Source organism: Betta splendens, chromosome 21, assembly GCF_900634795.4.
Source record: "Betta splendens chromosome 21, fBetSpl5.4, whole genome shotgun sequence".
Lineage (NCBI taxonomy): Eukaryota > Metazoa > Chordata > Actinopteri > Anabantiformes > Osphronemidae > Betta > Betta splendens.
The window spans coordinates 11,105,688-11,121,632 of NC_040899.1; the positions used below are offsets into that span (position 1 = coordinate 11,105,688).

General features: G+C 43.7%; 1 protein-coding gene across 1 annotated transcript in view; it reads right to left on the bottom strand.

Moving 5' to 3' along the window:
• The window catches only part of LOC114847151 (E3 ubiquitin-protein ligase SH3RF3-like), a 54,259-nt gene that overhangs the window by 17,244 nt on the left and 21,070 nt on the right, over positions 1–15,945 (bottom strand). The window contains exons 2-3 of the mRNA XM_029136594.3: positions 2,606–2,881; positions 864–959 (exon numbers count right to left, since the gene is read on the bottom strand). Coding sequence (XP_028992427.1) covers positions 864–959; positions 2,606–2,881 — 372 coding nt within the window. The remainder of the gene's footprint in view (positions 1–863; positions 960–2,605; positions 2,882–15,945) is intronic.

Sequence of the window (15,945 nt, forward strand, 5' to 3'; positions counted from 1 at the left end):
ACGGTGGAAGCCCCCTGGAAACATCATATAGAGTCTCATAAGTCCATCACATAAACAGAAAAAATAACATGCAGCAAGCCAATAAAATGACAATTTATTAACTGAAATAAATATGAATAAAAGTTCACCCAAGTTAGAGGCCAACTTTCAAAAGCAGGTCAGAGCGAGCGGCACCAGCTGGATGAGCAGCCGCTGCCTCATTCGAAAGCAGCAGAAAGAAAAGACTTCAGCGCAACTCCGGTGTGTTTTTTCCAGCACTCTGGGGGCTGATGGCGTTTGTCACATAGCAAAAAACGCATTGGAGATGACACTAATGGAGCGGTCTTTGTATCTGGACCGATCCAGTCATCGTCATCATCTCCTCTGTTATGATCCAGGCCTCAAAATGGGGCTGGGCGTGTCCCTCCTCTCAGCGCAGGGGGTTTTTACCAGGGTGACATAAATAATGCAGCGCCACTAAAGCTATTGTTTAAGAACTGTGTTAGAGGGAGGCATTTGGTACCAGCTGAAGGAGTATTGAGGATATAAACTTTTTTACTGGGAATGTTCCAATAAGTGAGAGGGAAAACACACCGCCCTGACATCTCTAGTCACGCCGTGGATATCATCACGGCTACGGGGACGCTACCAGATATAGAAAAAAATAACACATTACCTTATTTCTCAAAGTGTACATGATCTACTTTTCCCCGGGGAAGCAAAAAGTTCTGCCTGCTCTCTCCGGAGAAGCAGAATGATAAATGGAAATACCTGGGCTCTGCCGCAGCGCCGTCATTTGAGCTTTTACAGCTCTGTCTGTAATAGACTCAGTGTGTGTGTGTGTGTGTGCGTGCGTGTGTGTGCGTGTGTGTCTGCGGGTTTACCTCCACGTAGAGAATAGGAAAGATGCCGATCTTGTCTCCCAGCATGCCTTCTGCCCAGTTTTCATCCACTCGCCTGATGACTGTCAGCACCTCATCCTGGAGAGACAGGAAGTGAATCTGAATGATTATTTATTATTTACTTTTCTAAAAATATTGCCGCAAACATTATGTCATCATCCTTGCACACCACACACTACATTAGTGGAGCATGTTTCCCTCGGCTGCTCTCCTCGTAGCATGAATGTGTGGGTCTTGCTTGGACCATTAGGGATGACAGCGATAATGCTGCTAAATGACTGTGTATTAGTCATACTGAGTAATTACCCCTCATACTGAGACCACAACATAACACACGCACGCGCAGCCGGCGCATGACAACACGCTACACAGCGCGCCGGGGTCCACGCGACGTGCTGCACGCGGCTCGGTGTTGTCTTTAACCATTAACCTGTTGATTAGATCAGGCCCGTCGCGATAACACGATGTGTGGACGCCTCGTCGTTCGTTAATACGAACACAGAGGGCTCGCGCGCATGTGACGCTTTGCATTATTTCATCATACTTAAAACACCTACAGCGAAGTGTGCAGTATATGGTAATTTGATAATCTATCTCCTCCACTCCCAGCAGACGCTCCGAGAATGCAGAGGCACACCGGGTTTGTCGGATGCTCGGTTCCAGCACAAATGAGCCTGTGTAGCAGCGGGAACAAAACGATAAGCTTTGAGGAACAGAGCAGCACAGGGAATACAAATCACTGTTTACATCCAACCACAACCCAACGCACACGTCTGAAGGGCTGAGTGTCTTCTCTTATCTTGTCTTTGTCACTCATCTTTTTTAGTGGATCTTTGGTCAAACGGGGCTCAGTCTCAAATGCGAACCGCTTACATCATCCGTCGTGTTCTTAATGGTTTCCGGGGCCAAGATCAAAAAAATAGTCTTTGAGAATGGACTTGTTTGGATGCCTTTTCTAAAGCAAATAGACCAAATGACCTCCTGGTCGTCGGACCTGAGGATGAATGGTTTCAGTCCTCAAGATGATGAGTCCTGACAGATGCAAATAACGAGAGACAGCAGCAAGAAGCAAGTCAAATATTTTCTGTTTACATTTTCCTTCACTCTCTGTAATGATAAACTGCATCATTATTTTACTGTATGCAGCTGCCCCTTGAAAATGCTTTCAGGTTTCTTTATATAAAATAAGTATGTTTTTACTATTATTACTTCTATATTATTATTATTATTATTTATAATATTCATATAAATGCATCCTAACCATGTCAGAGGAAGGAAGCTGTTGTTTAGCAGCAGCGGTTTGATAAAATATTTGTTTTAGCTGAAAACTCTTTTTGCTTTGAACGCCCATAAAAAAAAAGAACAGGCGTACAAGCAAAATGTGGAGTTCAGGATGAAAACTGCGGTTCCTTCGGGAAGGCGCCAAGCTGAGCGCACACTTTGTACCCCGTTTGAAGTTGTGTCGAACCATTCTAAAGACGAGTCAGTTCTAATAAATTATTAGTGCCCTACAAAAACACTCTGGTTTAACATCACACATGAGGTACGGGGCGAGTTTGTTAGCTGCTATTTTGATATTTATGCCGCCGTAAATTCTGAGTGCGCCCACCCCATAAATCTCTCCACTAATTCATCCAGGCTGTCAAATCATGTTTCTATATTTATTCTGCGCCAGGCGTGAAAACGGTGTCATCAGCAGAGCATGTGCACAGCGTGTGCCGTACCTTGCTGAAGGCCAGGCAGTCTTTATCCTGGTCTTTGTCTTTGACCTCAAAGTCGTACAGTGCTTTGCCCTGCGGCGGAGTCTGGCTCAGGGGACGCAGCAGCTGGATGTAACTAGCGGGCAGGAAGCCGTGGCAGCCGTTGAGCTCGCCGTGGTACCAGTTGTCGTCCACCTTGCGCCGCAGGATGATGATGTCGCCCTTGGAGAACTGGAGGTCGCCGGGCTCCTTGCCTTCGTACGAATACAGGGCCTTCCCGCAAGGCAGCGCCGGGATGTTCTGAAAGTACAGACAGAGAGATCGCTTTTAGAATCAAACCGATCGGTCGCATCATCGAAGCGGAGCAGGAAACGTGTTCTTGTGTTCATATTAGGGCCGGCAGCCAGTTGTTTTCTATTTTTAAATGTCTTAGCGTGATAAAGAGGCAAACAGCAGCCAAAGAGGTACCACGGGAGAGCAGAGATGCTGCTGTTTCGGAGGCACCCACATTCCAGCGCTCCGCTTCCCGTGGGCGAAGCACATTAATTGTCTGCCACGCTAGAAAACAGAGTCACCCAAAGAATAGGATGTGCTGGCAGCCCACGTGGCCATTAACATAAAAGGTGAGGCGACAGATGCCTTTCTGCACGGAAATATGCCACGGAGCGGCTTTAAGTGCGTGTTAAAGCGCGACGGAGTATTAAAAACATTGCTGTCAAGTAGCAGCGCCGACGCTAACGACGCCTCGCGAACCCGCAGGTGGACGGTTTCCCAAGTTCACCGCGAGCCGCCGTTTCATTACACTCCTCCTATTAGAGAGCAGGAAAGTGCACCCCGGCGACGCGACTGGAACGAATCAGTTATGTGACTGTAAAAAATATAAACGGCAGCAGTCTGTTTGCATTGTTCTGACCTCATTTCAGTTTTTACATTTGTGTGGCCCCATATTAAAGGGATGCTGGGATTGAGGTAGCGACTCCTGCAGTGATCAGTAAATTAAATTGGGGAAGAAAACCGAAAACAGCACCCGGGGGCGAAGTGGTTTTGTAGCAAGTGAAAACAGTGAAAAATCCAATATGTCGCAAACTGTTGGCCCAGAGACAAATTCGAGCGGTAAGAGTAGTTGGATGTGTGCTTCAAGTTTCATTTTATTCCCCCCAGCCAGGATGTGAGATATGAGAGGTTATTAAAATGTTTGTCAGGTAATTGCTGCCCCCACCTTGGGCCAAATACAGTCATTTTGAAAATGCCAGCGAGGTGTGATGCATGGCTCCCCGTAGCTTCATCAAAAGCAGGTCTGCAGTGTCTCACTTATCACGTGTCGGAGGCTGACACCTTCTTCCCAATTTGCTCCCCAAGAAGTCATCCTTTACTTGGTGCCACATGTATGTAGAAAACAATCTAAATGTTAATGAAGCCATGCTAAAGCTCTGTTTAAATTAAGCCCGCTGCAGTTTTTTTACCCTTTTCTGAACCACTGACGTTTGTATTCTGGGCAAACTACATCTTTTACATTATACACATTACATTACATACTACATTATAGGATTTTGACCAAGATAGTGTATCTGCTCGGAGCACTGTTGGTTTTTCTGTTGGAACATGACACGTTTGATATGTTTCTATTAAATATGCATTAAGTGGGACTGGACCACGTTTACCGATGATCGTGGGCCGACCTGCTTCTCGCCGACCTGTCAAAGCAGCGCGTAATGAGAAGTCACCATAAGACGTGTAAATCAGAGCGGCGTCGTGAGTTACATCTCTACACAACCGCTGACACGCGCAGCAGCTATTCGTCAACACAACCTACAGGATGTTCGCATTCCCCACCAGGCGCGGACCCATGACAACACTGCGGGGTTCGGCACGCGCTCCAAGCGCTGAAGGAGGCAGGTGTTAAAGGAGCCGTGGAAACAAACAGGTATTAGAGGAGCAGAAACAAACGGCTAAATAATAACTTCTTTTATATGCATAGACACTCACATACAGGCTGATTCTCCCCAGATGCTTCACGAAAAAAAAAAAAAAAAAAACAGTGGTGAAGAAGAACATGAACATAAAATCACAAAGCTGTATTTGTTTAGTCTGGTTCGACTCCGACTATCAACTACTACTGACATACTACAGTTTGTGTGTCAAATCACAGAACTAGGCCAAAGCAGTGGCCAAGGTCTGTAGACACACACTCTGCATGTTCTGCATATGACTTTTAAACCTGGACATTAATCAGCTTCTGGCGTCATCCTGAAACGGCAAACGATCCCAGGCAAACGTCAGGACAATCGCGCTCGTACGCCACTAATTTGTTCGAGCGCCTTTTATTGTGGCGAGGAATGCGAACGCTGCCCGGATTAGGTTTGGACTGAAAGGTGGGTGATCCAAGCTCAGGATTATGACTACAAAAGATACTGTAATAATGTAATAACGCTAATAACGTTCTCTACAAAAGTATAATTGGAAAAACCTGAGTTAGAAGAAAGGTAAATATCATCATCGCTAGTTTCATTTCTGTCTTTTTCTGTCTCCTTTGTCTCCCGTATTGCACTCTCGGGGTGGAAGGCTTCGACAGGGAGCCGCCGGCTTCGCTGCTGGTTGTTGGGTGGAGCCAGGTCGCTGCGCTCACGCTGCCAAGGGCATCAGCTAAAACTAGGCACAGGCTGCTGTCGTTCGCTTCCCTGAGCCCGGGGCAGGCGGGTCACGCTGCATGCAAAGAGGCCAGAATTCCAGAAAGGGCACCACCTGGATCTGAACTCTCTGCAAACAGACAATGTCGCTAATAAACATCCTTCAGTGCTGTCAAGTTGCAGTTTTAGTTTAAATAGGATATTTAGAATATACTGCATAAGATAAGGATATGTGACTTTACAGTATGTATAGCAAAGTGCTCTAAAAGCCCATTAACACACTCACTGTGCTCCATAAATGTAGTGGTGAGTGCAGCTTGTTGGCGTCACGTCTAAAAATGACCCAGAGTCACTGAAAAGTTCTCTTGAATAATTTGTTAGGGCATTTTTGTAACAGCTTAAGTGAGAACATCACAGCATTAATAGCCACTGGACTAAAAGGTCAAATTCAGCACTAAAGTATTTATATGCAGAGACGTAAAATCCACTGTAGAAGACGTTTTAGAAATGAAGCCTTGTGGATTAGTTAACGCCAGCGTCACCTTTATCCAGTTCAGTTCAGAAATGACAGTACCTTTAGAAATCTAGTTGTTTATTTCCAGCTTTGCTTATTAACAGCATGGAGATACAGATAAAAGGAAAAAAAGAACAGGAGTGTTAAATTAAAGGAAAGCTGTCACTTACATGTGATGTGTTAATTTCAGCTGTAGGCAACGTGCTGTAATTACGTCCCAAATGAACGATAAGGTGCTGAAGCTGTAATCAAACGCTTTCCATCCAGTTTTAAATCCACCACTAAAGCAGCCTGTGAGATAAATAATAATCCTGTCCTTGATTGGAGGGATGAGAAGAGCTACACGTGTGTTGTGGTTAACAAAGGTAATAAAACAATAAGCTGATTGTTGCACTGTATAGTTTTGGAGAACTGCACCTGACAGCAGCAGAATTGTATTAACACACTAACACACACAAGCGCAAAAATACACACACCGCGTGCACACACACGCGCACACACTCAAAATGCTCTTTTATCCATGTGGTGCAGTAATTAGTGTCTGTGAGTTTCTGCAATGGACAGAAGGTGTGTGTGTGTGTGTGTGTGTGTGTGTGTGTGTGTGTGTGTGTGTGTGTGTGTGTGTGTGTGTGTGTGTGTGTGTGTGTATACACATTAGCTACAGGGAGGTGACTTGTCCAGCTGGGACTGACTGCTCCTTTTGTGCCTGTTTGAGACACACACATGATGTCAACGCTGCAGCTGAAGCAGCAGCTATTGTTATAGTTATTGTTATAGTTATAGTAAATAGTTATAGTTATAAATATAGTTAAGTCTAAAACATTTGATACTAACAACAAAACCAAAACAAGATTTGGAAAAATGTTCAATGGTCAATAAAGGGTCAATAAAGACACTTTCCAGTTTCTGTACATTTGTGTCCGTATCCTTCCAAAACTACACAAATCAATTCTCGATATATCTTCAATTTCACACCACGCTGGCACATGATAATAACGCATCCATCAATTACAGAGAAACCCTATTATCATATCAGCCTAAAGAAAAGATTTGAAGCACTGACAGCATGTACTCCTCTGGAGCTATAATTAATACTTGTCAACTGTCACATTGTTCTTCCAGAACGCCGCACACATCAGCACCGTTCAAGACTCACTACACACGATCCACAACAGAGCATCTAAAGGCAGCGAGGTGTCATTGCTGTTTTAAACAAGTCACACAGGTGTTTTTTTCTGGGGCTGCAACAAATAAAACATTGAAATGGTTAGTTTATTAATTAAAGTTGCTTTTACATAAACACATATCACTCCTGAATCTTTTTCTGTAATTTAACATGATCGTAAACGATTGAGGACCCTCCTTAGTTGAGACTATAACTAGTTCTGGGCTGTGCTTTGAGTTAATTATGTTACAGAACTTATGAGAGCTGGAATATTTACACAGCTCCATTTCTCCTGTGACCCAACAAGAAACACAAAAACCTTGAATGTGCATTTCATTTATCTCCTATTAGCTGGACACAGTAATGTAGTCTGTAGTACTCACATGCCCCGAAGGAAGGAATATTTTATCAAAGCCAAGTTATAAATGGTAAAAGCTTTAAAAATAAAACTTATAATGACTGTGATACATTTTTAAATGTATGCTGATTTGTTATTTTGCCCAGGTATCGGACATGAACATCTGATGTTTTAGCCACAGGCGTCAGTCAATCAGTCAGGACGCCATTTGGGCCAGAGCACAACCTCTTAACAACTGTCTGGCTACTTACATCTACTGGCTTTGGTGAACTTTTCTTTTTTTACCTCACATCAAAGACTAAACTGAACCAGTGTGTCCAATATTTTAAAGTGGAAGATTTCACAGGCTCAAAAGTTTTGCATACGCTCAAATAGATTTGTTAAACCATTTACACCCTCGCCTTAACTTCAGCGGAGGCATTCTGAAAATCAGGATGAGGTGATTAGGTTTGAATACTGACCCCTTCTTGAGACTTGGCTTGGAATCCTCAGACATGGCTGAGCAAATGTACCAGCCTGTGTCTAGTCTGTTTTTCAGAATAAAACTAGACTAGACTAGACTAGGTTTGTGAGGCTGGAGACTTTCCACTGTCTTATTTTGCTCCAAGGTTCAGAGTTGCAGGTTCTGTAGGAGCATATAACATCCTAGAACCCTGACAAGCTGACTTTATGTCTCATGCTCAGTAGCCTCATGATCTGTGTCATACATAAAAATTGCAAGTATAACAAAAGCACACTTTTTAAACTCGCAGCCTTTTAAACAGAAGATCAGTAACGAACCCAAGTGCTGCAGGTGAAGCCAGGACCTCTGAGGCCGACGGGCTTCTTGTTGGACCAGGTGTGCAAAGAGTTAAGGAAGTCACACGCGAATCCCTGTGGCCCCCTTTTGTGCTGATGCGGTGTTTTTAAATGAAGTCACACAGTCATTAGTATGTAGATAGTTTTTCCAATGCGAGAGCAAATTAAAAGCAGAACCAGCGCTGAATCAGGCAACGCAGGCGACGCAAGCGCGCCGGTCAAATTTCAAGTACCAACGTCAAAGAGGACATCGCTGCGAATCGGAGATAGTCACGAAATGCGTTTAGACAAAGCTAGCGTGGAGCGCTGCAACTAATTGACAGCGCGTGCATTTGATAATGTGTGAACTGTCTTTTGGGAGCAACATTTTTGAGGATTCTCTTCAAAGGGAACATTTGCATGCGGCTGCGTGCAAGAGGTTAAGCGAGCTCTGACGGAAATGAGGAATTAAAAGGGGCTAAATGGTCTCGTTCGGAGGCCCCGCGACACATCCCGTCTCCCGGATTCGCCCGTGTGTCAACTCCACAACCTGGCAACCCCAGCTTCCCTGTGTGAAGGATGGGAGACGGGACAGGACGCTCCACTCCACTCACATCCTCATCCGTCTCTCCAACACCCAACCACTCTCAGCTCCCTGCAGTCATTCTGTTCACCTTCCCACACACACACACACACACACACACACACACACACACACACACACACACACACACACACACACACACACACACACACACACACACGCGCGCACGCACACACACTCTCTCTCTCTCTTTAACTGTGATTACTCTGCTCGCCCCTCTCTCTCGCTCATCCGTCCTTGGAGGGGCACCGGGCCATTACAACTTTTCTCCTCCCAGCGCGTGTGCGAGTGTGAAGGAGACGACGGCCGGGGCATGCGCGCGTGGTAATGGCATAGTAAATCTGCAGGAGTCTTTTTCCACTCTGCTCTCGGAGCGGCATTTTATCAAGCTGTGCTGCTTTATTGGCAGAGACAGCACAAACATATATAGTCGCGCACAGACGGAGAGGCATTAGTGTGTCTTAGGAAAATCTTTCAAAAACCTCCACGAAAACACTTCAGATGAGCCAGATACACCCTCACCTGCAAAATCCCAAAGAACAGATACGCGATAAAATGATGTATTTATCGAAAAACACAACCTTATGTCAGCATGGAGTTCTGTCACACACACGCATCAGCGCATACGTGCACAGGCCGCCTGGCAGTAATTCAGAGCGCTATTGATTCACTTCCCATCTATAATTCATGATACAACGCACACATCAGGTTAAGTGGAGACACACACAGACTGGCAGTTTTGGAGTAGAAGGGATATGAGAAATATGAGACCCACAGCAGCACATACACAGGTCCGTTCAGTAGCTACAGGACCAGGAGTTCATCCATCTGAAGCCTCATCGCGACTTTGAACCTGCAAATAACCTCCAAAGTCCAAACAGAAGCTCCAACTTGCAGTAGCTCTGCCCTGTTTGAGGATGTGAACCGAACATTACAGATAAAATGCAGCAAGTTGCACTTTGTGGCTCGTTGCTGGAATATTTCATTATTTGAAAGCAAATCATCGTGCTCACCACACATTTCTTAGCAGTCCTTACACGTTAATACAATGTCATATTAACTTTCATATCCACGCTGAAAACTCTTTGTGAATATCACCGACGGCGCGTTTTTCACAGCGTATTGTCAGTTTCCTGCATTGAGGATATTCGACTGAGCGAGCGACCGAGGGGAAGGAGACACAAAGTGCAAGAAGGAAAGAAGTAGCGACAGCAAGCCTTAGTGTTGAGCGCTCTGGGATTTCATGCATATTCATAGGACTCGTTTCCATCTGCGCTGCGAGAGGAAGCGCGGCTACGTGGATAAAAAAAAAAAAAAAATACAGCAGTGCTTGTTAAATTTGCAAGATGTTAAGTGCTAGAGCAGTTGTGGGAAGGAAGGAGGTCTCACCTGCACAGGTGTCCAATGTGTGGAAGGTATTTTTAAAATTATTTTATTAATATACAAACTCTATCAATGGAATTGACTCTTCGGACTGTAAAACCATACACAAACATACTGAAGTGTGTTTGTGCTATTGATCTGCTTCTAAGCCTCACACCTGCAGAACCCAGTCATATACTCAGAAAGAAATCTCTATGATTTCAACACACGAGACCGACTTGAAGCCATTTCATCATAAACACAACCTGCAGCTGCTTAAATGATGCAATAACCTACACAAAACATGCCAAACCACCTGATGCTCCTCATGTGACTCACATCCACCTGCATCTACACGTGTAGAATACGCATATTACGTTTTATCATTGTGTGTGTGTGTGACTGCTGCAATGAACGCAGTTAAAAAAGCACCATGTTTTGCTGCATATTCATTCATTTAGCATCTTAGACGCCTAATATGTAACAGGCAGCTCCTTGGAACCCAGGGTTTATCATAGTGATGAATGTTGTTGCTCTCGGCTCCCTTAATGAAACAAAGTCCACATGATTCAGTAAACGACTGGGGGGGTGAGAATGATGACACAGATTAAGCAATGGTGTTACAAGGAGAGTAAATTACTATAGTAATATAAAAAACTAAATCTGATACACAGCAGGAGAATATTTTTGTATTCTTTAAGTCTTAATGTTGTTTTTTAGTCTTATAGCCAAACTAGTGTCTTTCATTTATCCGTTGCCTTAAACAACAACGTAGCAATATTACTAATAAATGCCTCTCAACTCTATCAAAGCCTTTTTTCAGCCCAAGGATGAACTTAAAATGGAAAGTTAAAATGAAAATAACGTGTGAATAATGTTTGTGAAATTTCCATCAAATTTTCAACGTAAGACACTTTTTAAAGTAATATCATGTGAAAAATAAACCATAAAAACACTTGCTTATTAACAATTCATTTCACTAGTAAAAAAATATTACAGAAATACAATGGGTGAAATTCATATTTTCAACCATTTGTTTCAAGCAGCTGGTTTAAAATCACCAGAGTCAAACAAGCCAACAATAATTGGTAAAGTCTTAAAAATCACAGTATTCTTTGTGTTTTTTTCAGTGAACTGAAGCTGAACATTAATTTTATATTATTCCTCATGAATGGAAACTGACTACCGCTCCTGGAGGCACCGCTTTCTGCCGATTGAGTCTTTAAGTAGTAACACAGAAAGAAACACTTTAATATGTAAGATCTTTGTTGAATTCATTCAATCTCAAAGCGCTTCTCGTCTTTGAAACGCCCCCTTGTCGTCTGTGTTGTCGTCAAACTGACATTTTACCTTTCAAAACAGCAAGTTGACGGGGTCAGAGGTGTCTCTGAAGCAGAGGGTTAACAGGCCCTGTCAGTCTCCGGCGCCGTTGGCACCCAGAGGTCCCAGCGGGTGTTTATAATGGCACTGCTCAGCGTGATTCACGCAGCAGCGACTCGATTAATCACGGGAAAGTTTGCAAATGCATGTAAAGATGAAAGGTTTATAAAAGCCAATATTATTATTATGAGCTTAAAGTCTTAGCCCAAATTCAGCCCCTGTGAAAGACCAGAATTAGTTATGATGATGTGTCAAAGAGTGGCAGGGGGCAGGTGAGGTTACTAGGGTGGGACCTCTCTATTGGCCCCCTCTGCAGCTAGACCCCTGTTGCTATGGTAACACAGGGACTTGAGTGACAGATGGCTGCTGAGGCGTGTCTGCTTTTAGAGCACTAAATGTGTCAATCACGGTCACAGACATAAAGAGCTTAAAGGATATAGTCATGGCGAAAGGCAACAACAGTAATAGTTTTGTGTGACTCATTCTGACTCTATTCTCTATAAACTACTTAAGTTTGACTGTGCGATGTCACAGGTCACGCACAGAACATATTAAAGGGAATTTACATCACTTACAAGAGGTCACTGTTAAGTGTTTAATTAAATGTGAGAACAGATGACTCAATTTAAATAAAGAAGAGTTAAAGATTGCTGCCGATATAACTAAGTGACTCTAGTTCATTGCACCAGCGTTCGGCAGGAGCGACCTTTGACCCTGCCTGTCTCCTAAGTAGGAATCAGTAAACACGAGGCTGCTTCGTGACGTTCCGCTGTCTCTTGCTATAGACTGACATAAAGGATAGTGACACATCTGACCGTTCAGTTAGGCTCACGGTGACATGAGTCCTGTCCACTAGACGCAGGACTGAGACGGTCCGAGGTCCCTGTCCACGATGAAGCCTTAGCACAGAAGCCTGGTCTGAGCCCATCATCCTAATGTAAACCTCCTCCCTGCACCAGCCTCATGTGGAGAGGGACGCGTCTATCCCACTGATTTGTCCAAATAATGAGGGAACACTGAGCACATCTGATAATCACACACACACGCGCGCACACACACTGCACTCCACTCAAATGCGTGTACACACATGCATGAGTATTGAAGTGAAAAGGGAAAACAAACTGAGGCTCTTCCCTCAGGCTCTTCACTGACAACACGGTGAAAAGGAGATTCCTCCACCATGATGTAAGTGCTTTACATCCAGAGGTAAACCTACACGTCTAGACACGCACACACACACACACACACACACACACACACACACACACACACACACACACACACACACACACACACACACACACACACACACACACACACACACACACACACACAAAGATGATTGGAGGGGAGCTGTGACCAATCAGGTAGCCGTAACCTGACAGCAGCGTCTATCATTTCTATCTCCCCTCTTCGTAGCAACACCTCCTCGCTGCCTGTCTCTATCTTTACATCCACCTCCACCTGGCATGTTTCCCTCTCTATCGCATGTCACATCTCTGCCTCTTCCTGTCTCTCTCCATCTCCCCCTGCCTATCTTCCTTCCTTCCTCCTCTGTCTCATCCTGTTGCTCCGGGGTGTTGTGTTTTTGGTCCTGATCTGTCAGTTTCTCAATTTTCTATTCGGCTTCAGAGTGGAGCCATTTTACAGAGAACACAACAAAAGCACGCCATGAAAAAGACAACAACACAACTGCAATCTGCAAATATGATGCTGTGATGCACACAAATAATATTTACACAGCTATGCACTGATACTTTTCATTTCTTAAAATTATTAGGCATTATTTTGTTTTGTTGCCACCTCCGACTGTGGATATGATGCATTTCATGTAACTTCACAGACGCCATCAATCGCTGCCTTCAGGCTGCACCTTTCCCATCAAAGGTGGAAACCCTACAAAATGGGGGGCAGCTGTCCCCAAGCCACCCTGTAGAAGTGCCCCAGCTAATGCAGCTAACGCACTACTACTGTGGTGAAGTGCTTTAAGGCTGCTTAGGTATTATACAAACTGAAGGGGAGAGAGTAAATTCACCCTAGTATCACCGAGGCCGACATTTACTGGGGTTTAACTGCAGACATGGGAGTCTTCCATCACAGGGAACATGGCAAATGTAGAGAGGCAGTGAGAGACAGGGAATAAGAGAAGGGCTGAGCGGAGTCTTGACAATGAATAGCACTTTCATTTTTCACTTTCCCCTGGTAGCCCCAACGCTCGCTGGAACCATTCGCAGGCAAATAAATAAATAATACAGTGTTTTAAGCGTGAGCATGTCTCTGTTCTTTCTGTAGGTCTTTTTAATGTTGAGACCTTTAGAAAAATTTAATTTCTAACATATGTTTAGGTAAATTCTCATCTTAACACTTCTTCTATTTCCAAAACTTTATATAAATTCCCCAAAGGCACAGTTTTAGGCTCTATAATCAGCTAGAAAATAAAGCTGATTTGGTTCAGCTTCAGTTTTTCACATATACAGTAGCTTTAGCCATCAGCAGCAGTCTAAAGATGCACCTGTTGAAATATTAAACCTCCCGGGTCGAGCACAGCCTGTGTCGTCCATTCTATGTAGTAAACTGAGCTGCTTTGTAGCGCTGCAAATCAAACGAGTGACTACATGCTGCGGTTTGGAGATAAGTTGCTGTTTCCCCAGTTGATACTGCAAATTAAATTTTTAATGAAACTCTGTAGCGATCGCTGTATATTAGCGATTAGTATATGACCAGAACTATCATTGCTACAGCGTTTTGCTCTTGTGCTGCTCCTGAAAGTCAAACTGTCTGAAAGGAAGGTCAGCTTCTCACCTTCTCACAAACCCATTCACCTCCTACATACTGTATGTGTAATTAACTGATAGCATGTGCTGTATAGGCTGCCTGCAGTGGTTAATTTAACACTTCATTACAGCTCGTTAAAACTACGGGGGAAAAAAGTTGCCGCCTCGAGAATGTGGTAATTAATGCGTCCAACAGGAATGCAGTTAATTCTATAGAGACGGAAATGTCGAGAGTGGAGATGTGGTGAATATTAACGTCCCTAACAGTTGAGATAGCAAACTGATTTGCTAGTGTATTATTACACCTGATCTCTCCTGTCAGTTCTATCAAGAATCATTACAGGAAAACAAAGGAAAGTTGCAAGACGTAAGGAAATGAAATTAATCACATCTTCCTCCCACTGTTGCTGCAAACTATTTGTGAATGCAAAAACAAGTGAGTGAGTAAGTGAGTGAGTGAGTGAGTGAGTGAGTGAGTGAGTGAGTCAATGAGTGAGTGAGTGAGTGATAATATATAAATGATCAAGACCACTTCAAATCATCTCTGTGGAAAAGTAAACAGTATTTTTCCAGTCTTTATGCAAATTTTCATTTCAAAGTGCACAAAATGCATAATTTTGTGGCTCCTTGCACCTTGTTACTTTGAAATGCTAATGAAGGCTATGGTTCATGCTCACTGGCTCAATGTGTGTGTGTTTGTGAGAGGATATTCGAGGCAGAGGGAGTCTACTTTGTATCGCCTTGCTGCTGACTGAATGACATCTTCAGCTCTCATTTGTCCCATTTGTTCTCGTTTGTCTCTTCCACACACACACACAAACACACTGTATCCATCTTGATGGACTGGGGGGGTCCACCACTCATTACTCTTCATTCATCAAGCCCTGGACTCCACTGTCTCACTGGCTATTGCATCCATACAGTACATCGCCCACTGGTTTTATCTGCGGTTACTCTAAAAAGGTCACGACCTATTTAGGGCCCATTAATCATGCATCGCGGACTGCTCTGATAGGTGTGCTCACATTTAATGAGGGGCGGAGGTTGACCTTTGAATACCGTGGGGGGCAGTTGCTAGAGCCCGTAATGTAGTGTAAATTGGTGATATGCATTATATTTTTGGCTCATTACTGATGTCATAGTAAAAGGAAGGTTAGTGACATATTTCAGTTAGTTAGTTAGAATATCAAGTCCATGTCTAAATTCAGCCTCAAGCTATTCAATAATTCATCTGTCTTAGGTGTTTAGGTGATAGTTTTATTCATTTTTATGTGTTTCTCTGTATCTTTGTTTCAGGAAAAAGGTCACCGTAAAGTACAGTTGCCATGGAAACAGATGGCACAACCACATTTATTAGATCTATTGCAAATACTCATCCCCTTGTCCAGGGTCATTGAGCTGTTTAACTTAACTGGGCTACATTTGAAAGCACAGCTAATCTCCAGCGATCAATCACAACATATTAAAGGCCCAATGAGTCACTATCAGAAACTAAATTATTTGAAAAAGAAGCAAGAGAAGTGGCATGCTGTAATATGAATTTATGGGATATGACAATGTCATTAAATCGGATCTCATGCTACGAAACACATTGTTCCTGCACCAGTGTTGTTTAGGCAGACTTACACCTCTGTTTGTGACATGTGAGTGTGATCTGGTTGATCTTGAGGTTTTCCCTGTGGCACATGCGCTCCTAACATTTTACGTTCCTCTTCCGTGTGACATCTATAATTTCCCTGCTGGATGACTGGAAGGTTCACTCCTCTTTATTCACGACTGCAGTTTATGTGAAGAAAGCTGGAG